Consider the following 27749-nt stretch of genomic DNA (forward strand, 5'->3'; position numbering starts at 1 on the left):
TGGGTTCAAGGTGTTGCAGGAATTTATGTATAGGTTGGGGGGTGACCCTCCCAGCAGATATCCTGCACATGCAGCCCACTACCAAAATCAGCACAATCGCTTTTGTGATTTGTCCCCACAAAACACTTCATCACAGTTTCTTCCTATCTATTCAAAGGGCCTTTGCTGCAGAATACCAAATGTAAGAATTCACTGATAAACGGATCTATGTACTGGATCACTGGGAAAACTTCAGAAATTCATCTAGACATGTGAGCTCATCTACTCAGCAGCCCCTCTGCCTGAGTGATAATCCCTGGCCTCCTGATACCTGAGTGCCAGACAGGTAGCCATTCCAGAAATAACAAACCCAGATGAAGATAAAGGGGTGTGATGAACTTGGCTGGGAAACAGGGAAATGCAAATATCTCTTTTGTGACACTTGATGGGTGTTTGGTGGAGGGCAAGGGGAACCATGGGGCAGGGTCCAGGATGCTCAGATTACTGCCACCAGACCTCCCCTTTCATGATGTAACTGTGATGTATGAGTGATGTTTGGGGGGTGTAACATGGGGGTGAGCAGCTAATAAAAGTTTGGGGGCTCTTTTGTTCGGGGCTTCCATCTTGTTCCACCTTGTGGCAGGTGGGAATCCTGTCACGAATGTCTTCAATAAAGACCAAGCCTACTGGCTGCTGTTTTGCTCTGGTATTCCTGGCTGGTGTCCTTGTTTTTTGTCCAAGGGAGCCCTCAGATTTCTCCCTTAACAAAGGGAAAGTGACAAGTGATGGTGCCCACCGTGGGTGACGTTGTTGTTGTTTAGTCGTGTCCGACTCTTCGTGACCCCCTGGACCAGAGCATGCCAGGCACTCCTGTCTCCCCCTGCCTCCCGCAGTTTGGTCAGACTCATGTTTGTGGCTTCGAGAACACTGTCCCACCATCTCGTCCTTTGTCGTCCCCTTCTCCTTGCGCCCTCCATCTTTCCCAACATCAGGGTCTTTTCCAGGGAGTCTTCTCTTCTCATGAGGTGGCCAAAGTCTTGGAGCCTCAGCTTCCAGATCTGTCCTTCCAGTGAGCACTCAGGGCTGATTTCCTTCAGAATGGAGAGGTTGGATCTTCTTGCAGTCCATGGGACTCTCAAGAGTCTCCTCCAGCACCAGAATTCAAAAGCATCAATTCTTCGGCGATCAGCCTTCTTTATGGTCCAGCTCTCACTTCCATACATCACGACTGGGAAAACCATGGCTTTAACTATACGGACCTTCTTAGCGTGGGAGACGTTAAGAGGGGCAAATTCTTGGAGGAGGAGGCGGCCATTCGGTGGCTCCTCGCCAGGGCGGCTGTGATCTGCGGCAGTGCTTCTGGCTGCTGGGAATCCCAAGCACGGAAAGGACAGCTGAGAGCAGGTCTCACTGCAGGCTTCCCACAATTATTATTTCATTTATTAAATTTGCACACCGCCCACACTGTGAGAACAAGATGCTGGACTAATGATTCATCAGTATTGCGTTCAGGTGTCTTTTGCACAACAACCCTGCAAGGTAGATGCAGCCGAGAGATTGACTTTATACCTACTGATGTGACTCAGTTGTTTGCCAACCTGGTGCCCCCTCCAAATTCTGATGGGGGACAGTCCCGAAGTTTCTGCCGTCCTTTCCTGACCCAGCAACTCTCCCCACCTGCCCCCATGTCCTTTTTCTCCCCGCCATTGCAGCCACTCGCCAGCATTTAGAACAAAAATGGAGGAAGAGGGAGCAGGTACAATGCAGGGGGGTTGGTCTAGATGAGCGTCAGGTTCCCTTCCAGCTCTACAGTTCAATGGTTCTTTGTTCATGGGGGAAAGATGCACTCATGTACCAGCTAAACCAGCTTTCTTCTTCCTCTTCTGTGGGATAGCTCAGTTGGCAAAGCATGAGACTCTTGATCTCAAGGTCATTGGTTCGAGCACATTGGGCAAAAAATAAAAATCCTGCATTGCAGCGGGTTGGGCTGGATGACCCTCAGGGTCCCTCCCAATTCTATGATTCTTTCCTTGGGTTCTGCTTCAAGTGGCGCTTGGGAGCAGGGTTTGTCTCTTTGTAGGCTTTGCACCACCGTGATCTGAATGTACACCCTGCCTATTTTTCAAATCCGTCTGAAGCAGTAAAACGACGAAATAAAAATAAAATGTACATAAAAAGTAATGGTGTGAAACTTTGGTTAACGTAGCAAGCCCAGAAATCAATTAACCAAACGGAAACAGCAGTTCATAAAGCAGCGATTTAGAAAGAGAGGGAGAGCGAGAACAGATAAGGGAACAGAAAACACTCCTCTAGAGGTCTTTCTTAAACAACCAAATGCCTGGCGATGGGTTTCATGCGGAAGGGCATTGCACAAGGCAGGCGCCATCACCGAGAAGACCCTGTTGCTTATCATTGCCTGCCGTCCCTCTCACCTGGAGCCAGGCCTCAGATACTGGGATGGAGCAAGCAGAGAAAAATAGATGAAATAAGGTGGACTGCAGGATCCTCAGCTGCTAAGCTGTTTGGGGCTTTAAAGACACCATTTGAAATAAATGACACACATCTATTTGGTCCTGCCTTCCAGCATAGGGTTGGGGCATGTGGTCTTTTTGTCCAGGACTCAGGCAGAAGCCTAGAACCAGTTCACTTTCCTGGCAATTCTCAGGGCCTGGGAAAACAAAGAGTGACCTTTGAGCAGTAGGGTTAGAACCTTTTGACCCCCCCCCCAAAAAAGATGATTTCCTGTATCATAAAGGGATAAACTTATGCTTAAAAGGGGACTGATTCCTCTCAGTTGTGAAAAAAGGGCACCCCAAAATGAAAAGTTGGAATCACCATATAGGTAACATTACTACTCATAAGTATAAGCACTTAAAAAAAAAAAAAAAAAAAAACCTTAATGGATCTGTTTAGAACTTTTACATCTGTCTGGAACTTCCTAAAACTGTATTGGATAATTGCCGGATCCATCCACCCAGATCGCAGAAAATAATCAGTGTGCATCACACAATCAAAGCAAATTTTATTGCAGCAGAAGCAAAGGCCAACTGCAGCCTCGGTTTATTCTAAGCAACAATGTACAAAACATTGTGTGAGTATTAGAGAATTTGCCAGCTCTATTTTTCCTGTATTATAAGACACGCTCTGCATATTACGCAACACGTTGTACAGTTACATATACAAACACCGATTGATTTCGAAGTGAGCTTTTTCCAAGAGATTTGGAAATGACAGTTCATTCCATTGTTTTTTAGGCAAAGGTTCATCTAGCTAAGCTACAGGAACAGGAGGTTGTTGTTACGGAAGGGGGGGGCATGTCTTCTTCACCTTCTTCACTACAATATATCCATTTATTCCCAATTGTCAATGTCAAAGGGAACTAAAATCTATAAAACCCATATCCATAATCCCTCAAGTAAGGTGTCAAGACCCTAATCCTGTCAAAATCACTCTGCCAAACCTTCCTCCGGGCAATGCCAGGTGACAGACTATGCATACACTCAGGAAGCGCTTATCTGCGCATATCTCCAGCTCTGCATATTCCCCCCTCCCTCCTCCTTATGTTAATCCGGTGTAGCTCTGCATATTCCCCCCTCCCTCCTCCTTATGTTAATCCGGTGTAGCTCTGCATATTCCCCCCTCCCTCCTCCTTATGTTAATCCGGTGTAACCCAACCTCTCCTTAATATATTCATGATGTAATCTGTGTAACCCAACCTTTCCTTAATGTATTCATGATGTAACTGGGATGTATTTTGCACTGTATTCTGGGACATGGAGGGAGTTTCAAAAGTTCATGTCACCCCTTTCTTGCTGTTCAATCTCGTCTTGAACCTGTTGCGCAATAAACCTTGGATCTCTGCATTTTGCTCCTGTCCGGCTGAGCTCATTTTCTTCCGCAGGGACCCGCGGACACTTAGTCCGACGAGCTGGGTGGCAGTGTAGCCCCGCACCCAGATTTTAGCCATAACATTGTTAAAAGTTGCAACCGTAACAGTTGGCGCCCAACGTGGGGCATGCGGTTCTCCCGCGTTGCTGACCGGGGGCCCCGAAATCTTCACCCGGCACCAGGCCATTTTGCCTGGGAAGATCCTTTGGACCCCCGGCCATCTTCCGGGTGGTAATCGAAAGCCCCAGGAGTTCAGCCGGGGAGCAAAGAGGGATCCAGCCGGCTTATTCATCGATCCCGGGATCATCATAAAGGACGCGTGAGTATAAGGAAGGAAAATGAAAATCCAGTGCACTGGTGGGAAAGGGGTGGAAATCTCCTGGCAACTGAATTCTCTGCCCTCCTCTCTATCGCTCCTTCTCGCCTATCTCTTGGTCCAATTGGTGAGAGAGACTGTGGACCGCTGCTCGACCCAAAAGGGGGGTTCTGAGCTCTATCTCTTTCTCCTCTCAAACCCTCCAGTCAGCCGCACCCATTGTGAGTCCAAAAGTAAGACGGAGAGACCCGGCTTGGAAAGACAGCCGACTCTCTGCAACGGGCATCTCAGTTGAAAGCAAGGGGCTGGAGTTCTTCTTCCGAACTTCCCGAGCGCCCTTACGGAGGGGGCAGGAAGGGGTCTGGCTTTCTATCCCAATCCCAGCTGCACTGGTCGGTGCCACGTAACACGTGTATCGTGCGTGAGCCCGCTTCCAAAAGCAAGGGGGATTTTCGGTTCAAAACTCTATCCAGGGATCACTCGATCTGGCACCGCACGGCGTGGGCGTTCAGTAGGGCCCCTTTTCCTGAGATTGTGACGATAGGTAGGAGGTTGCCAGGAGGGATAGCCCATGAGGAATTGGGCGGGATCAGCAGAGTGGAAAAGGACCCCAGGTTATTAAATAGGAAATAGGAAAGGAATAGAAAAAGGAACCGAGTGGGTGAAGCTCGTTAAATTGTTAGGAAGTTGCCAAGCAACAAGGAAAAGAAAAAAAAAAAACCTAAATAGCCCTCTGTACAAGTTACCCAAATCCAAATCACCCCCTCTCTTTCTCCCTTCTCCATCCCAAACAAAAGAAGTAAAACAACAACAAAAAAGCAACAACAACGCATGCATATATAAAGGGGTACCTAGTCAACTAAGCATTGTGAGCCCTGCCAGTTTGGTTAACTGGTTGTGTTTGAAGAGGCAAGGAGGCTCTTAAAACCATGTGGAACCTTCCTACTAATTTCACTTAATGAAGCCAAAGGGAGCGGCCCAACTCCTTGCAATAACCAACTAAAGAATGAGAATATATATGTTTACATGTTGTCTGTTATGTGTGTTGTCTGTTAATACATATATGAGAATATATATGTTTACATGTTGTTATGTGTGTTGTCTGTTAATACACATATGAAAATATGTATGTTTACATGTTGTCTGTTATGTGTGTTGTCTGTTCCTTCTGTCTCTGACAGACTGCCTTTCTTAAGTGCGCATAGTTTAAACTGCAAGCTTGCTTCAAATTTAAATCTAGGGAAGCCATGCTGGACCTTATCAATCTTAAACAAGTCAAAAATGAGAATGTAGTGTTTGTTATTTGTTATGTTTTTTATATATATAAATATAAATGTTTGTTATTTGAGAGAGGCTCAAAAGACTCTTCCTCCTTGTATGTACTTCATTAAGCATATGCCTATGAAAGTATGGTCTTCCTTCTAAGGAAAATATCTGAGTCCAGTTTTAACTTTGATTTGGTTGGACAGAAGAGTTATTGTAAGGCTCCTGATATCAGTCTCTATAAGACTTCCTGGCCTCTTTTCTTAGAAAATGCCCCCCTTGTTTCATTCTGTCTCTTTCAGTTTTTTTCTCCCTTCTTACTTCTGTGCCAGGTAAATTTACTCCCGAGTAAGCATCCTTTAAAGGAAACTGCAAAGAGGGGGGAGCAATCTTTCCTAAGGTACCCTGCATCTCACTTTCCTATGTGTAGTTATTTAAAAATAATAAGAATAATAATCTAAATTAGGCTTACTATTCCTCTGCAAGTTCAGGAGGAAAAAAAATTGTTCACTTTTGTATTCCCTTTAAATCAAATCTATGGCTGTTTTAACTATGCAAAATAAAAGATCCTCTCCCTATCTTAGAAAAAAGAAAAAAAAAACTGTTCACTTCAACCTTCCTTTAAATATTCTCTAGTCTAAGGAAGCAAACTCACTCAAACTATCTCAAGATCTGCAAAAACGGTTCTGTGTAAAGTCGGGTACTTTTCTTTTCCTCTTCCTTAGTACGTGATAGGAGCATAGATGTTTCCTTTCCCAGTTGAAAATCTGTACTTAAATGTATATGTCTTTGGTAGTACAAATCTTGCTGTGAAATCTAGCTGTGAGCCCTATATTTTGGAGGGTTGGACTAGATGACCCCAGGGTCCTTTTCAACTCTCCCAATTTGGGGCTGTGTGGAAGGACATGTGTCTGCAAGCATTGGAGGATTGAAGGGTAATTCTTAAATTCTGGTGAGGTGATGGAGTTGAAATTCAGCCTAGCTTTGCTCTTTAGTTTTAAAAACGTGAGAGGTGAAGCCGTGATGTTTTGAAGCACAACTGGTAATATCAAGCATTTGAGTGATTACAGTGTTTATCATTTCGTCTATTATTTACAAAAATCAGGCTTAAAGGTCTACTCAAAGTTTAAGCACAAACAAATTCATATACAGTAATCAAGTAGAATGAGCCTTGACATATAATTGAGTAGCCTTGACCATCCTGTAAATAAAGGGCAGGAAAATTTTGTCTGCAAATGGTAAGGCTGAAATGACTGAGAATCCCTAAGTGGATTCACCAGGGATTGCCACTACTGTGACACCATGCCGGTGGGAGACCACAGAAGAGCTACCTTCGCACCTGAGAACACAAAAACGGTGGGGGGGGGAACTGTATTTTCTTTTCCAGTCAGTAGTGGACCTTCCTGCTAAATGTAAAGCATAGACCACTATTGAACAAAATACAACAGGTGTTCTTTTATGTGATATCCTATATCTAGCTATCTGCACTACTATATTTGCAAATGACCTTAAGAGGCATGGCTTGCAAGCCCCCTTCAGGTTTGCATAAACCCACACATCTGGTATGGTAGATACCAAGTTATTATTTAGCGCACACATTGTATTGGTCCGTGTTGCTCCCTCCTTTGCTGCCCTGCTCAACCCACCTCCTTTTCCATTAGATCCTATTCCCACTCACAGGGCACCCCTACCTTCACCGAGATTTAGGGGTGCGGAGAAAAGATTTGCAAGATCTTACAGAACTTTAATGCAAATCTATCTCCGAATGGGGGACTGTTACGGAAGGGGGGGGCATGTCTTCTTCACCTTCTTCACTACAACATATCCATTTATTCCCAATTGTCAATGTCAAAGGGAACTAAAATCTATAAAACCCATATCCATAATCCCTCAAGTAAGGTGTCAAGACCCTAATCCTGTCAAAATCACTCTGCCAAACCTTCCTCCGGGCAATGCCAGGTGACAGACTATGCATACACTCAGGAAGCGCTTATCTGCGCATATCTCCAGCTCTGCATATTCCCCCCTCCCTCCTCCTTATGTTAATCCGGTGTAGCTCTGCATATTCCCCCCTCCCTCCTCCTTATGTTAATCCGGTGTAGCTCTGCATATTCCCCCTCCCTCCTCCTTATGTTAATCCGGTGTAACCCAACCTCTCCTTAATATATTCATGATGCAATCTGTGTAACCCAACCTTTCCTTAATGTATTCATGATGTAACTGGGATGTATTTTGCACTGTATTCTGGGACATGGAGGGAGTTTCAAAAGTTCATGTCACCCCTTTCTCGCTGTTCAATCTCGTCTTGAACCTGTTGCGCAATAAACCTTGGATCTCCGCATTTTGCTCCTGTCCGGCTGAGCTCATTTTCTTCCGCAGGGACCCGCGGACACTTAGTCCGACAAGCTGGGTGGCAGTGTAGCCCCGCACCCAGATTTTAGCCGTAACATTGTTAAAAGTTGCAACCCTAGTGGGCAGCTTGTGGGGCAGATGTGGGTCGGTAGACCGAGGAGCCAGACCAGCTCTGGGGAGGAGTGTTGCGAAAGGACCTTGCTGTTGTCCCAGCCTTCATGCTGCAAGAAGGCCACTTTGGAGTGATATAAGACCATAGCGAGAAGCCAAAATATCCAAAGAAGAAAGTTAAATTTAACGTTAGAAGAAAACAGACATGCGGGGCACTCGAGTGAGGTTGATGTGTGATTTATTTCTCAGAACTGAAGTGTTGATTTGTGCCTGGAGCAGACCAGTGACAAATATATACAGCATTGGAAGACGGAACACTTTGTTCAAAGGCAAATGATGAGATTGGGCAAAGAAACAAGAGATTCAGTAGCGGAAGAGGATGCTGGGTGAGCAGTTGGGAAAACAGCAGGCAGAGGGAGCACCCTCCCTTCTCCACCACAAGCTCCTCCGCAATCTTCAGGTATAAGAAATGTCTTCTGCTGCACGAGTTAGCCAGACTCAAGTCCGCAGCAGAGCAAAATGCCCTCTGTTCATTGTTGGCTCTCCGTTGACCCCTAAAAGATGAGAAAGGAGGGGTTATCCTGGACTTTCTGTCATAGGGAAGTTCCGAGTTCTTTACAACAACAACAACAACAACAACAAGGCATATCTAACTCTTGTTGGGGACGCGGGTGGCGCTGTGGGTTAAACCACAGAGCCTAGGGCTTGCCGATCAGAAGGTCGGCGGTTCGAATCCCCGCCATGGGCTGAGCTCCCGTTGCTCGGTCTCTGCTCCTGCCAACCTAGCAGTTTGAAAGCACGTCAAAGTGCAAGTAGATAAATAGGTACCACTCCGGCGGGAATGTAAATGGCATTTCCGTGCGCTCTGGTTTCGGTCATGGTATTCCATTGCGCCAGAAGCAGTTTAGTCCTGCTGGCCACATGACCCGGAAAGCTGTCTGTGGACAAACACCAGCTCCCTCGGCCTGAAAGCAAGATGAGTGCCGCAACTCCATACAATGGTACCTCGGGTTACAGGCGCTTCAGGTTACAGACTACCCACTAACCCGGAAGTAGTACCTCGGGTTAAGAACTTTGCTTCAGGATGAGAACAGAAATCGCGTGGCGGCAGCAGCAGGAGGCCCCATTAGCTAAAGTGGTGCTTCAGGTTAAGAACAGTTTCAGGTTAAAAACAGACCTCCAGAATTAATTAAATTCTTAACCCGAGGTACCACTGGAGTCGCCTTTGACTGGACTTAACCATCCAGTGGTCCTTTCCCTTTACCTTACGAGGCCCTGAAATTTGCCTGGCCTTCCGATGCAAGCCACGATTTGCGGGATACGCAGAAGTCCCTGTGGCCCCCCCCTTCCGCCTTGGTTCCTTCCTGGGAACTGACCTGGGCAGCGTCCTCCGCAAGGTTACAGAGGGATGCTGTGTCAGTCGCTCTGTTCCTCTTCATCGCTGAGCTGCTCCTGGAATGAGGAAAGCGGGCATGAAAAGCAAAACACCCCCCATGTGTGATGTCACACTCCACAACTCCCCATTTCACCCCTAGTATAGGCTAGGTAGTCCTTCAGCTCGGATGTAGTTTTCACTGTGCCCCCCCCAGCAGACCCATACAAGGGACTGAAAGCCACACGCCAGACCTCCAGTAATTTGACTCTGCAAAGTGATGCAAGCCATGAGAACAGGAAGCTGGACCAGTTGGGCCCTTGGCCTGATCCAGCCAGCGTTTCTTATGTTCTTAAGCTATTGTTTGCCCAGATGCCTGAAAGTAGTGATCTGGGAAGGGGGGAGGGACCTGACCTCCAGGGTAATGATGGACAGATGCTGTGTCTCTCAAACTCGGGTCCCCAGCTGCTGTTGGACTACAACTCCCATCACCCCTAGTCAGCAGGATGAGTGGTCAGGGATGATGGGAGTTGTAGTCCTGCAACAGCTGGGACCCCAAGTTTGAGAAACACTGGAAGGGCTTATTCACACATACGTTTTTCATTTTGACCCTGTGCTTCCCTCGTGGAACATCACTCTTTAAAGCTGAATCGGAGCAATTTGGGTTTTCCGCAGATGGAGGTTTGCTCCGATTCAGCTTTAAAGCACTGGTTTTTCTAGGGAGAAAGCGTGCCTGGCCACAGAGCTTTGAATCGTGAACTGTGCCTGGAAAAAGCAAAGGGACGTGTGGCCAGGCCCTTAGTCCGCTCCATCCCTTTTCCGCATATACCCAAACTTAATTCATTGCACCCCACTTCTGCATTTAATGTGCAGCTTAATAATAATCATTAGATTAAGATTTTAACATTTTACATACCAGGAGACCTGGAAAAACACAATTGTCACTTGCTATGGCTGCACCCAGAGAAAATGGGGCTGGGAATGCCCCCTGGGAAGCAACAGGATGTGGCCATGTCCCATTGCTCACATGGACACCCTACAGCAAAAAAGACGGCTAAACCCATTTGGGGGATATTTTTTGCCTTAGGTGGGCACTGTATGGCAAGGAGGGGGAAGGGGGTAGGTATGTGCCCGGGCAAGTGACAGGGTGCCATCCTATCCAGTCACTTTTGGGGCAGCATTTGTGACCCCCATTTAACAGCGCATGGCAGCAACCAGCATGCAGTCATGGTGTGGTTTTAAAAGAAGATTAGGCAAATTCATGGAGGAGGTGAGGGATACCAATGGCCCCTAGTCACTGAGGCTCTACTCTGCCTCCACAGTCGGAGGCAGCTATGCTTCTGAACACCACTTGCTGGAAACCACAGGAGAGGAGAGTATTGCTCTAGTGAGGTCCAGCTCCAAGGGCCTTCTGGCGGTTCCCTCCCTGCGAGAAGCAAAGCTACAGGGAGAGGGCCTTCTTGGTAGTGGCGTCTGCCCTGTGGAACACCCTTCCACCAGATGTCCAAGAAATAAACAACTACCTTCCGAGACCAGGGAGAAGAGTTGGTGGAGGAAGATTGGAAGAAATTTAGAGACTATTTACAGAAACATTGCAAAATTAACGAATGTTAGAATGTTGTTGGAATGAATTTATGTGATTTTAGCAGAAATGTTACGAAGATTTAGGAAAAAACAGACTGTTAATTGAGGAAAGGAGGGAAAGTAAAGTTATGTTAATATCAAGATAAATTACAGGACAAAAATTTGAAAAGAGGGAAAGGATTTGCTGAAATGGATAATTGACCTAGAATACAAGAAAGGGAGGTGTGAGGAGGTCAGGGAAATAAGCTAATGAAAGATAAGTAATGGGAAGATTTGTGGTATTTTTTCTTGTTTTTTCTTTGTTTTAATGGATTTTAATTCTCTGTTTTTTCTTTTTTCTTTTTCGTTTTTCCTTTTTGTATTTTATCTTATTTTTGTTTTAAAATGATGCTTTTTGTTTTCTCTTTTTGTACATCTAAAATTTTTAATAAATATCTTATATAAAAAAAGAAATAAACAACTACCTGACATTTACAAGACCTCTGAAGGCAGCCCTGTTTAGGGAAGTTTTTAATGTGTGACATTTTAATGTATTCTTAATCTTTGTTGGAAGCCTCCCAGAATGGCTGGGGAAACCCAGCCAGATGGGCGGGGTACAAATAAATAATAATAGTAATAGTAATAGTAATAGTAATAGTGGAAACCTTTTCAGCAGGGGCTGGTCCACTGTCCCTCAGACCTTGTGGGGGGCCAGACTATACTTTGGGGGGGGGGATGAACCAATTCCTATGCCCCACAAATAACCCAGAGATGCATTTTCAATAAAAGGACACATTATATTCATGTAAAAATACGCTGATTCCTGGACCCTCTGCGGGCCGCATTTAAAAGGCAATTGGGCCAGATCCGGCCCCCGGGTCTTAGTTTGCCTACCCATGCTCTAGTGCTTAGATGCTCTTCCATTATATATTTTTGAAGAAAAGAAAAGAAAATGGAAAGCCCAGCGAGAAGACCTTCTGCTCTCGAACCTTCTAGGAACTTACAGTACTTTCCGAAGCAGAATCGATAGGTTTCGGAGATATTCTATCACCGACTAGTCTTCCAAACCTGTTGTGGCGAAACAAGAAGAGTTGAATGGCCATTCTGACTGTTAATCCCTGCAACAACCCTGTGAGCTCTTTAAGAGACTGGTGACTGACTCCAAGGTCTCCAGTGAGCTTCATCATGGAGTGGGGATTCGAACCCTGATCTCCCACATCCTAGCCCCACACTCTAACCACTACTCCACACTGGCTTCCTAGAGGACTTCTGCTGTGGGGCAGCACTATAAATTAAGTAGGCAAGTAAATGTGGGGAAAGCAAAGTGTCACTTAGAGAAGGATCTGAAATATTTTCCTTGAAGATGGAATTTGCTTTTTTTCTGGATTGTTTTCTTGGATGCTTTATGCTTTTTTCTTCTTCTTTGAAATATAAGGCAGTACAGAAATGAAAATAATACTAATAATAACAACAAAACCCCACTGGAAAAAAGGCACTTAGACATTTGTTGTGGCAACCATAACCCAGGTTTAAGGCGCCATTTGGCGACTATCTTATATATCTGAGTTTCTAACATTGGCGGAGCAGACATGTTTTTATCCCATGGAGAAAGAATGGAGGAGGCTTTTCTTACCAGGTCTGTATAGAGTTCCTGAACATTATAACAGTAGCCAGGAAAAGCACACCAATCCCAAGCATAGAGCTGAGCATTACAACTCTCCTAGTGTCTGAGAGAAAGAGGAAGAGAGGGAATTAGTATTCTGCACTTCAGTGCTAAAGTGCGCACACACACACGCGCGCGCGCGCGCACACACACACACACACACTTAAGCCATCAGCAGTCCTGGATCTCCTTCTTGTACTTCCAAACTCTGGGCTCATCCCTCTTCCCTGCCAATTTCTTCCAGGAAAACCCACTCTTTAGCACTTGAAAAGGTAAAGGGACCCCTGACAGTTAGGTCCGGTTGTGGACGACTCTGGCGTTGTGGCGCTCATCTCGCTTTACAGGGAGCTGACGTTTGTCCGCAGACAGTTTTCCTAGGTCATGTGGCCAGCATGACTAAGCTGCTTCTGGCGAACCAGAGCAGCGCAAGGAAACACTGTTTACCTTCCCGCCAGAGCGGTCCCTATTTATCTACTTGCACTTTGACGTGCTTTGGAACTGCTAGGTTGGCAGGAGCAGGGACCGAGCAACGGGAGCTCATCCTGTCATGGGGATTCGAACCGCCGACCTTCTGATTGGCAAGTCCTAGGCTAAGTGGTTTGGACCACAGCACCACCCATGCCCTCTTTAGCACTTAAAGGGTAAAGGGACCCCTGACCATTAGGTCCAGTCGCAGACAACTCTGGGGTTGCGGCGCTCATCTTGCTTTACTGGCCAAGGGAGCTGGCGTACAGCTTCCGAGTCATGTGGCCAGCATGACAAAGCCGCTTCTGGCGAACCAGAGCAGCGCAAGGAAACGCTGTTTACCTTCCCGCCAGAGCAGTACCTATTTATCTACTTGCACTTTGTGCTTTTGAACTGCTAGGTGGGCAGGAGCTGGGACAGAGCAACAGGAGCTCACTCCGTCGCGGGGATTCGAACCGCTGACCTTCTGATTGACAAGCCCAAGAGGCTCAGTGGTTTAGACCACAGAGCCACCTGTGCCCTCTTTAGCACTTAAGTTGCAGCAAATGCCATTCCGGAGAAAACCCAATTGACGTTTGCTCTGATTCAGCGGTAAGCTGAATTCACTTGTGCTTTATCTTGTATTTTATTCTGTGAACTGCTCTGACACCTTTGGTGGGGCATATAAGCCTAACAAATAAAATAAGCTGGGGGGGGGGTGTCTTGGGGGCAAGCGAAAGTGCAGAGGAGCCCACTGTATCACCTGCAAGCGTCTCATGGAGACAACGGATTTCAAAAGCCCCAAGATGGATGGAACATGTTGCATCCAGCAGGACACCAACTGTAATGTAATTTATATAATTGAATGCAAAAAAGGGGTTGTTGTTCCAGTGCACAGGCAAAGCTGCAACTGACCTACGGGCATTTTTTTAGGAACCGCAAATCAGCATTTTAGACAAAAAAATATATATATATCAGAGGAATCTGTTTCCTTCGATTCTGAGAACTGCAGCTTGCTAAAGAGATACCAATGGATCCAGCAATGTTTGCAGAAAGGGAGAACTTCTGGAGAAAGTTTGGGAACCACTCCTTTAGGAATCTAGGATGGATCTGATGCAAGATGTGTCAGCGGTCCAGAGATTTATTTGGACTGTTCAGGGAAACAGCACAGGTGCAAACTTCTCTGCCGTAAGAGCTGCAGCCAGTCCCTGGGGGTGACCACAGGAAGAAGATACTCACTCGATAGTTCCGGAGCGGGACCACTGTCCAGGCTTCCCCCAAATCCCTTGCCAGCACAATAGGGAGGGGCCCATCCGTAACTGCAGTGGCAGTTCTTGTTGCTGTTGCAGAACTGAAATACATCAGGGATTTGAGCAGCAAACAAAGTATTTATTTCCAAGATCTTTTCCATGTTCTACAGCTCCGAGGCAGGAGGCTGCCTTCTCCTGAGTCAGACTGCTGGGTAGCTCAGTATTACCACAGCAATGGGGTTCACTGGGGTTTCAGGCAGGGGGCCTCTTCCCCAGCTCTACCTGGGTTTGCCGTTGGAGAATTGGAACCCAGGACCTTCTGCTTGAAAAGCAGCTGCTCTGCCACTTAGCTACAGACCTTCCACAGCATCCTATCTCAGGTGGTGCAATGGGACAGAGTGTCTGGCTGTTGACCGAGGACTCCCTGGTCCTGAATGGGGTAACTGTGCCCCTGAAGGACCAGGTGCACAGCCTGGGAGTCATTTTGAACTCACAGCTGCCCATGGAGGCGCAGGTCAGTTCTGTATCCAGGGCAGCTGTTTATCAGCTCCATCTGGTACTCAGGCTGAGACCCTCCCTGCCTGCGGACTGTCTCGCCAGAGTGGTGCATGCTCTGGTTATCTCCCACTTGGACTACTGCAATGCGCTCTCTGTGGGGCTACCTTTGAAGGTGATTTGGAAACAGCCATTAATCCAGAATGCGACAGCCAGACTGGTGACTGGGAGCGGCCGCCGAGACCACATAACACTGGCCTTGAAAGACCTACATTGGCTCCCAGTATGTCTCCGAGCACAGTTCTAAGTCTTGGGGCTGACCTTGAAAGCCCTAAACGGCCTCGGTCCAGTATACCTGAAGGAGCTTCTCCACCCCCATCGTTCTGCCCGGACACTGAGGTCCAGCTCTGAGGGCCTTCTGGCGGTTCCCTCACTGCGAGAAGTGAGGTTACAGCCAGGCAGAGGGCCTTGTCAGTGGTGGTGTCCACCCTGTGGAACACCATCCCATCAGATGTCAAGGAAATAAACAGCTGTCTGACTTTTAGAAGACATCTGAAGGCAGCCCTGATTAGAGAAGTTTTTAATGTTTGATGAATTATTGTATTTTAATATTATGCTGGAAACCGCCCAGAGGGGCTGGGGAAACCCAGCCAGTTGGGTGGAGTATAAGTAAATTATTATTATTATTATTATTATTATTATTATTATTATTATTATTATTAGGTTGGTGGTTTGAGCCCACCCAGGGACAGCTGTGGGCATCATTCCTGCATTGCAGGGGGTTGGACAAGATTACCCTCTGTGTGCCTTCCAGTTCCACAATTCTATGATTCTATAATCCACTTCACTGCTGTTTGTGAAATTCTGTATCCCAACGCAATATGTTACATTTAAAAATTGTATAATGTATTTACATATGCCTATTTCCCCCTGTTGCTTTAAAAAACGCTTTGTTATTATTTTAATGCCACATCCTTCCTCCCAAAGAGGCCCAGGGCACCAAGCACACAAAAACAAGGAAACATGAAAACATCGAAAAGCAATTCCACAGAAGCAGGCTGGGAAAGACCGCCGCGTAAAACGCTTGTTGGAGGAGGAGGAGGAAGGTCAAAACACAACACTGCTACTGCGATTCTACTTATATATAATGCAATCATCTGCTATGATACCAAACATATGGTATGGGCGCTTTATTTCCTGTAAGCATGAGCATTCAACTTTTAGCCTGCTGCTTCTCAAGAGGTTATAGCCTTCTTCGTATCTTTGCATTTCGGCAGCAAAAAAGAACTAGATATTTCTACATGTAACTTCTGTTTCATGTGCGTTGTAAGAGGGAATCCGGTTCAGATTCCTGCCTTGCAGGGGGCAGAGTAGATAACCCTGGGGGTCCCTTCCAATTCTTTGATTCTATATGTCCCCTGCCCCAAAACTGTTCAGAGATTTTTTTTTTGTTTGGGTCACACTTCTCTTTGAATGCCACCCATTGCCTTGGGTAAAGAATCGCCGATTTGGAAGGCAACTCACAAATGCCAACATCCAACTCTGGAAAGTCAGCTTATTTGGAAAACGGACTCCCTCCGAAGATTGTGGACTCTCCTTCCTTGGAGGTTTTTAAGCGGAGGCTAGATGGCCATTGGTGCTCTGGTTCATGGGGTCACGAAGAGTCGGACATGACTAAACGACTAAACAACAACAAGGTGGCCATCTGTCCTGGATGCTTTAGCTGAGATTCCTGCATTGGTTTCCCTTCCAACTCTATGATTCTGTGCTCCTATGATACTTACCCCCTGGTTGTTACATCTTGTGAAATTGCAATCATAATTCAGAACTTTCAGGTCAACGCATTCTCTTTTTATGCATATCTAGGAAAAAGGATATTTCAATGTGTTAATGGGCAGCAGGAAAGCCCGATTTCTTCTACTTTTGCAGACATCCAGAAAACTGCTGAGCAGATGCATCCTGTGGCAGATGGTTGTGTTGACATTTCCATTCCACCTTAAGGAACAGGCATGAGATTGTTGTGTGTCTGTTTACATTCCAGCATAGTATGCTGGGAACTTCCGCTTCTGTATAGCTTTTGCTGTTCTCTCTGAGACGACATGAGGGAGAGACGACATGTTTCTTTGTTCTGATTTATGTTTAATAAATCTGTAGTTAAAGTATGACTTCACAAGCCTCATGCCAATTCTGTGTGTGCAGTACACTCGGCTAATAGCGTGCCCTGGTTGCTGATTTACGTCGGAGCACGGGCCCTCAGACCTTGTGGGGGGCCGGACTATATTTTGGGGAAAAAATATGAACGAATTCCTATACCGCACAAATAACCCAGAGATGCATTTTAAATAAAAGCACACATTCTACTCATATAAAAACACCAGGCAGGCCCCACAAATAACCCAGACATGCATTTTAAATAAAAGGACACATTCTACTCATGTAAAAACACGCTGATTCCCGGACTGTCCGCAGGCCAGATTTAGAAGGCAATTGGGCCAGATCCAGCCGCTGGGCTTTAGTTTGCCTCCCCATGCCCTAAACCCTCCAGGACCTGCCCCTTCAGCCCTGCTCAGAGGTAACCGACGTCACCTTGTTGTCCCCACACACTGATCCGTCAGCTATCGCTCCAGCGTCATGCATGTCATCCCCTTTGTGGGAAACTATGCCCCAACACAATAGATTGTCCGTGGGAGTCTGAACTACAGATTGTTCGGCTGCAAATCTTGGGATTTTGTTGATGTTTATGCACTGGATCCTTCCGCAAAGGACATCTCTGCAATGAAAAGTGAGAAGGGAAAGAGAGAGTACATACAGCTCCTTCTCCACTCAGAGGGACCGTCCCGGGATGCCTTGTCGCCAAATTCAACCTGGCTTGTTAATCTCACTAAGGGCAAAACACAAACAGTGAACCCCCCCCCCCAGGTGGCTGATACATTGGGTATACATAATCAATAATAACATATTGAAATCAACCATATGTACAATTCTATATACATTAACACTCTTCCCTCCACAAGGTTTATTTAACTTTTAACATTTTAATTGCCCCTAATTGTTCAAACCTACCCAAATAATTCAATATCTTCTCGAACCAATCCTCCCATTTCTCACTGACCTTAAACCCTTTCATTTTATGTATCTTCACAGTTAGATATTCTAAAATTATAATATTATTCCATTTTTTCCTCCATTGGTTCAACCCTAGCTCTTCTGCATTTTTCCAATTACTCACTATAACCTGTCTGGCTGCAGTTACCATCAGTTTTACCCATTTACTTTCCTCTTTTGTTTTTAGCTCGGTGCTACTCAGGTTAATAAGAACCACTAATTTAGATATTCTGCATGGGGAACTTTTATCAGCTCTTCAGGGACAGCACTGGCTCTGTACCAGGAGAAGTGGACGCTGAACCTTCAAGGTCATCCTAAGGAAAGGGAGCTTTAGGCTGGCTATTTTTACCAAGGCCCAACAAGATATCCCTCCTGCCTCCAGTGTCGATGGCGATGATGTGCTTTTAAAGGTTAATGACTTATTTTCAGAATGATTCCATCTTCATGGTTTAAGTGGAAAAATCCAGTCTCCTTAAGATGGAGATACCGTATTTTTCGCTCTATAAGACGCACCAGACCACAAGACGCACCTAGTTTTTGGAGGAGGAAAACAAGAAAAAAAATATTCGGAATCTCAGAAGCCAGAACAGCAAGAGGGATTGCTGCGCAGCGAAAGCAGTGATCCCTCTTCCTGTTCTGGCTTCTGGGATAGCTGCGCAGCCTGCATTCGCTCCATAAGACGCACACACATTTCCCCTTACTTTTTAGGAGGGAAAAAGTGAGTCTTATAGAGCAAAAAATATGGTATCTGTTGCCAAGGATCCGGGTCCTAAAACTGAGTAAAAACATGAAATTCCAAAAAATAATAAGCAGCTACAGTTAGATTTCTCTAGTAAACTTCCTAGAGGAGTCGTGCCTTAATTTAAGACCACTGGCCACTTGGAGTCAATATTTTCCATGCACGATCTTCCTAGTAACTTCCTCCACCCCTTATTTCATACGCTCTATAACTTAAATGTATGAGTATGCCTTTTTCTTGCTAACTGTATTAAATCCGAGAGGGGATAAAAAAAGTTCTCATGTATATATTTGTTTTTACCCCTCATTTTTTCCCTGACAGGGACTCAGGCAGCTAACAGATAAAACTAAGAACAGCTAAAAAAGAATCTTTCAGAAAATAAACTCTGATAAAATGACAGGGACTCAGGCAGCTAACAGATAAAACTAAGAACAGCTAAAAAAGAATCTTTCAGAAAATAAACTCTGATAAAATGAAAGCTATATGCATATCTGCCACAGCTGCAGCTGCCCACCAAGGAGAACCAGCCAGGAGCTTGCCGAGCTGAGAGGGCGAACGCAGGGACTGGCAGGGGACCGCCACAGGGGCACAGCAAAGTCTACCTGTTGCCTCGCACGTGACGCCCCCAAGAAGGTTAGGGAGAGCAATCCTTGTCTCACCCCGGGCACTGGCAACACACGCTATGCCACTGATCAATCGCCCCCTTTGCATCGGTCTCATCAGGTTGGACCCCTGCCCCCCGGTAGAACCTACTCTTCTTCGCATTTCTTGTACCCAAATTTATTCCTGCCGCAGTTGCCAATCCGGTCTCCTCTCACGTTGACTTTTTTGTAGCAACTCAGCGGAGCGCTTTTTGCACCTTTGGATTTGGGAGAGAGAGGAGGCAGAGAAAAGAGGGGGAAAGAGGGCATCTGTCAGGAGCAAAGTGTGTGTACGTTCACAAATAAGACAAGGAAAGCACCCCCCCACCCCATCCAAATAATCTGAATTTATTAAAATGGCTAGCTCTTAAAATGGTTGGCCACTCTTCTTTCGCATCACATCTCTAGCAGGTAAACGGTGATAGCCAAAAGCAGACCCACCGAAATCAACAGACTTAAGATATTGAAATTTGGGACATAATTGCAGCTTGACTTCCTGAACATCAGATTGAAGTCCCAAACAACCCTGCTTGGGCAATAGCCTCCACCCAGACATAGCCGATATTTGGACCTTGCAAACAGCATCCGGCCCGAAAGTGTAGGGGTTTTTTGGTGAATTTCATTAAAAGTAGCTCAAGAACTTTTGAGATTTTGCAGGAAAAGCGCAACAACGTTCACCTTCTGAAATATGGCAATGCAGGTGGCGCTGTGCTCTAAACCACTGAGCCTAGGCCTTTCCAATCAGAAGGTCGGCGGTTCGAATCCCCGCGACGGGGTGAGCTCCCATTGCTCGGTCCCTGCTCCTGCCAACCTAGCAGTTCGAAAGCACATCAAAGTGCAAGTAGATAAATAGGTACCACTCCGGTGGGAAGGTAAACGGCATTTCCGTGCGCTGCTCTGGTTCGCCAGAAGTGGCTTAGTCATGCTGGCCACAGGACCCGGAAGCTGTAAGCCGGCTCCCTCGGCCAATAAAGCGAGATAAGCACCGCAACCCCAGAGTCGTCCGTGACTGGACCTAATGGTCAGGGTCCCTTTACCTTTACCTTTTTACCATGGAAGAGTATTGGTCATCATGTGCATAGGAGGTGCATATGGGTGCATGATTTGGGTAAGTTACAACCAGATTCCTTTAAGGACTTGGGTGGAATGTCTCTCTCCCATCCATAACAATTTAAGAAACCCCAAAGCTCCTCCCAAAAGCATAGCCAAGTTAGCTGAAAGTTCTACTGCGGCAGTTTCCTCCATGCAGCTAGAATAGTATGTGTACAATCTGTGTCATTCCAGCAGCTCAGCCCGTGGCTGAAGGAGCTGGTAAGCACGAAGGCTGGTCCCAGGCAGTTTCAGTATTTGTTGATTTGTGCATGAGAGGGAAAGATTCGCGAGCAAGAAATTCAGTGTGAGGTTGCCAGAGGGAACCTTATCGATACAGCATTTGTCCCTCCTAGGAGAAGACTCACAAATTCCTGATCACAGAGGTGGAGATGGGGTAGAAGTTCCTTAAAGTCCAGTTCGCCCTTCAATGTGAACCTACCCAAATCACACTTTCTGAAACGAGGGGCAAACGAAACACAACCATCCATCAAAATTAACACCTCTCTGGAGGTTGCAATGCACTTATCCCACCAAGGAGGAGAAAATGCATGCGCTCTGGCAAAGTGTGCATAAAAATAAGCCAAAATATGCAAAACTGTATTATGCTAAGGGAAATTACTTTGCAAAAATGTATATTAGGAAAAAGTCGCTCTGAAATGCTGATTAAGTTTTGTGAGGACCTGGAAATAATAATAATAATAATAATAATAATAATAATAATAATAATAATAATAATAATAATAACAATTATTATTATTATTATTCACAAGCTGAAGTGGAAATGTGGAGACCCGAAGATTGGAAAACTGAGAAACCAACAAGGCACATTTAGGGACACTCTGTACAGGACGACACAAAGCTGCTCGCTATTTTGTATTAAATCATGCCAGCCTTGCCTTTGCCAAAGATCTCTTCGCACTGCTGGTGAGCATTGAAGCATTTCCCCGAATAGCAGATGTCATTGGTGCCGCACGGCATCCCGTTTTGCTTGTACACATCCGGGGGGCATTTGGAGGAAACCCCATTGCAGTATTCGGGGAAATCACATTCAGAAGCCGCTTCCCTGCATTCTTTCCCTTCGGTGACAATCTGTTGGAAAGAAGAACCAAACCCCACAATGTGGCTGCTTTCTCAGAGGATGCAGAAACATTTATTATTGTTACTATTACTGTTCAAATTATTGACTGCCTACATACAACAAGCTCTGGCTTTGTAACACCACATGGAAATATGCACATAACAGACAAGATGTGGAATAAAATGTTCCTGGCATTTGTCTGCCTTGAGAGACAATGGAGTGCGCCTCTGGAGGGGAAGCCAAACTGCTGGGGAATCACAGCGTCTGCTGCGGCCGCAGAGGCCAATAACTTGTAGCTGCGGCCTCCCGCTTTGTTTTTGCTGCCTGGGCTGTGTGTCTGGAGGTCCTGGGCTGCCCAGACGACAAGACCCCCCACCCCTCGTCCTCACTGATGGGGTCCAAAGGAAAGCACAGCAAGATGTTGGGCACCAGCCTGGTGCAGGAGTTGCTGGAAGGAGGCGTACAAGGTTTCCATCCAACCGTCTTAGGGACTCTCAAAGGACCTGTTGATGACATTTTACCACTGTACTGTTAAGAGTGTATTAACTTATGGTCTGTGTGTGTGGTTTGGGAGCTGCACGGTCAGGGGAAAAACAACACTGTCCAGGGTTGTAAAAACTGCGGAGAGAATAATTGGGTGCACTCTTCCCACCTTGGATCAAATCAATGCTTCCAGGTGCCATAAGAAAGCTGCAGAGATAGTGCAGGATAGTGCACACCCCTAGTTATAAAAACTAGGACTAGCCGCTTGAGAAACAATTTCTACCCAAATTTGTGTAGGGTTTGTTCCTTAGCCTTTTCTTCTTCTGACGATGTCCCGCAAGGCAGCGGAGGTTTAGGATCAGAGTTTTCCTTCTTAGCCTCCCTTCCCAGGCGGACGAGCCCCATCTTCCCTCTTCATCTTGTACAGAAACTGCCTTGGCCGTAGGACCCACTAATGGTCTAGTCCGCTCAATCCGCCAGAGCCCAACTTTGCAAATAAATACATACATATAACCATGCAAATAAGAGAAAGTGCATCAGTGTGGGATCTATGCAAACCTGGATTCTCTAGCTCAGCAAGTTCCTTCCTGGCTGACAGCGTTGGAAAACAAGGCTCTTAAAAATTGTATTGCCTACGATGAGCGCATTTTGTCTGTAAAATGGTGCTGCGGTGGATGTAATCACAAAATAAAACGAGGATGGGTAAGTATTGAGGGGTGCTAAAGAAGAAAGGCATAAATACAGATGATGCAGCGTATGTTTGGCCTTCCCCAACTTGAGATGGAGAAGAAATTCGACCCGAAGAAAGAGACCACATGCATTATCTAATGCAAATAAGCAGCGAAAGGCATCATGAGGTTAAGAGAACTATCTGCACAAGGATTCTCACCAAAGCATTTGTTGGAGATTTCGACAGACCCAGAGAGTAAGGATTTTGAGCACCAAACCAGAGGCTAATGGCAGCTGCTGTGGCAATCATACCTTGCAGTTGTCACAGCAGAGTCCATGAGTACACACTGCGTTTGGTTTCCGCCTGCAATCCTCTTGGCAGCAATCATTTTTCTGGCACTCCTGTCAGAAAAGATTGTAGGCTAGTTAACAGCTTCTTGGACCTAAAGCACCTTCCAGATCTGTTCCTCTCCTCCTTCTCTTCACCGCCACACCCCCCCCCCCCCCCCGGAGTGTGAAGGAGCTGTCAGAGCTAGGCTCAAACGAAGGAGCCTCTTGTGGGGCAGGAGGCAGGGGAGAGTTAACAGAGGCTGCAGGAATCGAGAGAAGCATTGTGATTTTTGCATAGCGCACACACCCATATCGTGATCTGCGATACATGGCCAGGTCAAAAACCATGAGACCGAGATCACAATAGGGACTTCAAACCGGTTTTGGACGATATATCGACATGTTGTCCAGCCCTACTCTCTGTAACCATGTGGTGCCTTTGGGCACCAGGAAAGGCTGGGTGAGGCTTTGTCAGGATGGAGGCTCAATGGGCGGTCTCATCCATGTGCCCCCCCACCTCACAGTAGGTAGCAGGGGCAAAAATGACCCCACGGGCCTCTCCACTGCACCTGTTGAACTGCTGCCTGGTGTACTGAGGCCGCTTTGCTGCTGGGGTGGCGGTGGTGCCTTCTTCAAAGGCTGACGTTCCTGCACTTCCCGTTGCAGGGGGTTGGGCTGGATGACCCTTGGGGTCCCTTCCAACTCAGCAATTCTATGGTCCTATGTGTTTAAAGCCTAGACCAGCCCAGGCCAACCTGGTGCCCAGCAGAGAATGCTGCAGCCAGCATGACCAATGGTCAGGGGCGATGTCCGACCTCCACGACCCTTCTTCCTCTCGCAAATCCACATTTGCGACTCTTCCCTTTCCTCGGCCTTGGAGACTGAGCTATCTCTCCTGGCAGTTGAGAGTCGCTTCCCTGACACTGCTACTTGCATTGGGTCAATCTGAAAACTTCCTCGGGAAGGACACCCCCCCCCCCCCGTGGCACCCTACGGAGGGAGAACTGGCAGGGTGGAAGAGGGTCGCACCTTCTGCAAACTTCTGATCTCAGAGCCTCACGCTCAACTTCATTCATGTGTACACACACACGCACACACTTTATTGAGATTAAAAAGAAGTAACAAACAAAAGGGTTATCCAGAAGAAAGAAAAGTAAAAGGTAATATTTGTTACATCACATCACAATACGTTCTTCTTGAACTTCTAATGACCTTCCCACCACCCCGTCAGGACCTACCTCTTAGTCTATCTAGCGCACTATTTAATTTCATTTTCGTTTGTTAAATTTCATCCATATTATATTCTCCTACCATTACCCATCATACCACAGAAGTCATTCAAGGGCTGCCACTGACGTCATGTTATTACAGTAACCCTTAAGGTATTTTCTGTACACGTCCCATTTCCTAATAAATGTTTGGTCAGTGTGACCTCTCAGTTTTTCTGTCCATTTTGCCAACTCAGTGTATTCCAACAGTTTATTTTGCCACTCCAGCTTTGTCGATGTTTTATCTCCTTTCCAATTTGTAGCGATTCATCTTCTTGCAGCCACTGTGGCATGCAAGAATATTTCTCTTGCGTTCTTAGGTATATCTGAGCCTAGTATCCCCAGAAGAAAAGGGTCCAGTTTTTTAAAAATGAAAGATACCTTAATCATTCTTTTGAGCTCATTATAAATTACATCCCCAAATTCCTTTATTTTCTTACAGGTCCGCCACATACCGTATTTTTCGCTCCATAAGACACACTTTTTTCTTCCTAAAAAGTAAGGGGAAATGTCTGTGTGTCTTATGGAGCAAATGTGTGGTCCCTGGAGCCGAATTGCCCAGGGGCAAAAAGCAAATCATGCTTTTTTTTTTTTGAAAGAGGGAAGTGGGTGTTGAAACAAAGCGATCGGGGAGAGAGATAAGGGATGCTAGCAATAAAGGAGGCTGCCTGGGAGGAGGGAGGTAAAGACAGCAAACTTGCAAGGAGAGGAGACAGGAAGGCTAAAGCAATAAAGAGAGAAATTAGAAGAAAAGGAGGAGCAAAAAACTGCCCCAGCTAAGGAAAAGACACTAAGGCAAACAAGAGGGAAGGGAGTGTTGAAAGGAAACAGCTGATCGGTGGGATCGCAAGAGAGATAAGGGACACCAGCGGAGGCTGCCAGAGAGGGGGGAGATAAAAGCCCATTGATCCTCAGGATTTTTACATTGGGTCACCCCAGATTCACCATCAGATCACATAGCATGTCCATGGCTACAGCCTGCACCAAAAAAATCACGCACCCACTGTTGCCTGGGGCCGCAATGGCGCAAAAACGTGGTTACAAAGCACGGATCCACATGGATCCTCAGGATTTTTGCATTGGGTCACCCCAAATTCACCATCAGATCACATATCTGTGGCCGCAGCATGAACCACAAAAATCATACATCCACTGTTTCGTTCAGAATCCCCCCCCCCCTTGTTTTCCTCCTCTAAAAACTAGGTGCATCTTATGGTCAGGTGCGTCTTATGGAGCGAAAAATGCGGTATGTGGGACTGAGCTTCCCCACATCTCCAGCAGTTACTTGAAATGTTCTTATACATTTTAAATCGTTTTAGTTGTGTCAGCTCAACTTCCAGGTGCCCTCAACCCTCACTCCCAGTGGGCCACTCGCCATACAACAACGGGAAGATCTACATCAGACTTTGCAGGATCTGTGCAGGCTCCTTGGGGCCAGAGCAGTGCTCTTGAATGACAGCGACAAAGGGCAGTTGGTTTTAGCCACAACTTACCTCCAGCCTCTTCAGTTCTTGTACTCTGCTTTCCGATAGCGAAGCAACGTCCCGCAGTTCTTTTAGGTCCTTTTCCAAGAAAAGAAAACGAAAATTACAGAGTCTCCTGTCTCACCCACGCTTTCATCCTGCCAGTTTTTAAATACAGTGGTACCTTGGTTCTCAAATGCCTTGGTACTCAAACGCCTTGGTTCCCAAATGCCAAAAACCTGGAAGTCAGTGTTCCGGTTTTCAAATGTTTTTCGGAAGCCGAGCATCCGATGCGGCTGTCGGCTATTGTTTCCGGGGCGCCGGCACCAATCGGAAGCCGTGACTTGGTTTTCGAACATTTCAGAAGTCAAACAGACTCCCGGAATGGATTAAGTTCGAGAACCAAGGTACGACTGTATTCTGCGCTTTTGTTTTTGCTATTTATTTTGCGTTTTTGTTTTTTAGGCTTTTTTGGTTAATTTGTTTTTGTGACTGTGTGGAACCCAGTTCAGCTGACGGACTGATTGTGTGACTGCAGAAATGGATAAAAGGCCCCCCCCCCCATACAAAACATGAATATCATCAGTGCAAGTAAGGGGGGGGGAAATAATTTTAATTTTTATCATCTACAATACTGTCTTATTTATTTTATAGTACAGTACATTGATTATTGCTTTCATTTTATGGATCAATGGTCTCGTTGGGTAGTAAAATTCATGTTAAATTGCTGTTTTAGGAATTGTTTTTAAAAGTCTGGAATGGATTAATCAGTTTTGCATTACTTTCTATAGGAAAGCGTGCCTTGGTTTTGGAATGCTTTGGTTTTGGAACGGACTTCCGGAACGGATTAAGTTTGAGAACCAAGGTACCACTCTCTATATATATTTTTAAAAACCTTGATCATTCTGTACATCGGTTTGTGAAACAGAAAAACAGGAGATACTTGTGAGCATTCATTTCGGTCGGTTTGGACAAAGTTTGTAGGGAGATTCTACTACGTTTGCTGTTTAATGGGCATTCATTCTGATTTGTGGATGTGGAGATCATTTTACAAAATTTATTATACTGCTTGATTGTAAACGAACAACTCCTCCTTGCCAAAAATATAAAACGAAGCATTAATATTCCAAAGATGATTAAAATCAACAGTAGCCAAAACGTATTCCAAGTTCTTATCTGCCATCAAGTCACCAGGTGATTCTCAACCAGAGAAGACACATTCAATCTATATTCCAGGATTTGGAATTTTAAAATGGGAATTAAACTGGAGATAATGTGCCTGGGAAGCAAAGTTAAGTTCATGTTTTAACGAAAGGAGTTGTTAATTTGCTAACAAAACAGGATGCAGGAACCTTAGGGCAGATTAAAAAGCAAGGAAACTCCATGCCCGTCAAGGCAGAAAACATATATATTTAACAACACCCCCTGCTCTAACCTCAGGCCTACCACAGTCACATTCTTCCTCGCCTTCCACCACTCCGTTTCCGCACATCTTTATGTTAAATGTATTCTCAGAGTAGCTTTCAAATGAGTCCCTAGGCAGATTCAGCAAACAAAATTTCCCCCGGTTTGCTAGGAATTCGTAATATGCATTTTTGCTGCAGTTACTAAATCGGTGACACCCTCTGCAATAAAAGACAACAAACTGTTAGCAGAACAGCAGTCCTTTTATTTTACTTTTTATTTCCAAGCTGCTCGTTAACAAACAAAAAGGCTTCCTGGGTGCTTGACAAATGAAGGTTAAAATTGCAGCATGTAAAATGGAACGCGGCCATAAAATCCAAAATGATTAAAAGAGCCTGAGAATAAAACAGGCAACGGAAAAAGAATGGCGCAAAGGGCATAAAAATAACTAAAGCCTGGGGAAATGAAAAGGACACTTGCCTGCTCCTGAAAATACCTCGTTGAGGAGGGAATTCCACAACCTGGGGGCCACCACCGAGAAGCATCTGCCCCACCTCATCACGGCCTAGGACCCTCGTACCTACAGGACCGCCTCTCCCAGAATGCCCCATGGAGGACCTTAAGTCCATAATTAGCAACACCCTGGAGGTCCCGGGCCCTAAGGAAGTCAAGTTAGCCTCAACCAGGGCCAGGGCCTTTTCAACACTGGCTCCAGCCTGGTGGAACTCTCTTGTTCTTAAGTTGAACTTTAATCAATTGTTTTTATACCTGGTGTTAGCTG

At 45.9% G+C, this 27749-nt stretch overlaps 1 protein-coding gene and 1 long non-coding RNA gene across 2 annotated transcripts in view; both read right to left on the minus strand.

The window, feature by feature from the left end:
- Positions 1–11: 11 nt before the first annotated feature.
- On the minus strand, positions 12–1705 carry LOC310844028. Its single transcript, XR_014563896.1, has 2 exons — positions 1553–1705; positions 12–1273 (listed from the first exon to the last, which is right to left on the minus strand). It is a non-coding gene; the product is annotated as an uncharacterized lncRNA (long non-coding RNA).
- Positions 1706–8130: 6425 nt separating this feature from the next.
- The window catches only part of LOC310843328 (disintegrin and metalloproteinase domain-containing protein 21-like), a 38303-nt gene continuing 18684 nt past the window's right edge, over positions 8131–27749 (minus strand). The window contains exons 12-23 of the mRNA XM_083736518.1: positions 27000–27189; positions 25595–25663; positions 22816–22905; positions 21170–21362; positions 19294–19399; positions 17283–17466; positions 16481–16558; positions 14191–14302; positions 12478–12571; positions 11849–11912; positions 9286–9361; positions 8131–8463 (exon numbers count right to left, since the gene is read on the minus strand). Coding sequence (XP_083592644.1) covers positions 9326–9361; positions 11849–11912; positions 12478–12571; positions 14191–14302; positions 16481–16558; positions 17283–17466; positions 19294–19399; positions 21170–21362; positions 22816–22905; positions 25595–25663; positions 27000–27189 — 1216 coding nt within the window. The 3' untranslated portion in view covers positions 8131–8463; positions 9286–9325. The remainder of the gene's footprint in view (positions 8464–9285; positions 9362–11848; positions 11913–12477; positions 12572–14190; positions 14303–16480; positions 16559–17282; positions 17467–19293; positions 19400–21169; positions 21363–22815; positions 22906–25594; positions 25664–26999; positions 27190–27749) is intronic.

Source organism: Podarcis gaigeae, assembly GCF_964106915.1.
Source record: "Podarcis gaigeae genome assembly, chromosome: 4".
Taxonomy (NCBI): domain Eukaryota; kingdom Metazoa; phylum Chordata; class Lepidosauria; order Squamata; family Lacertidae; genus Podarcis; species Podarcis gaigeae.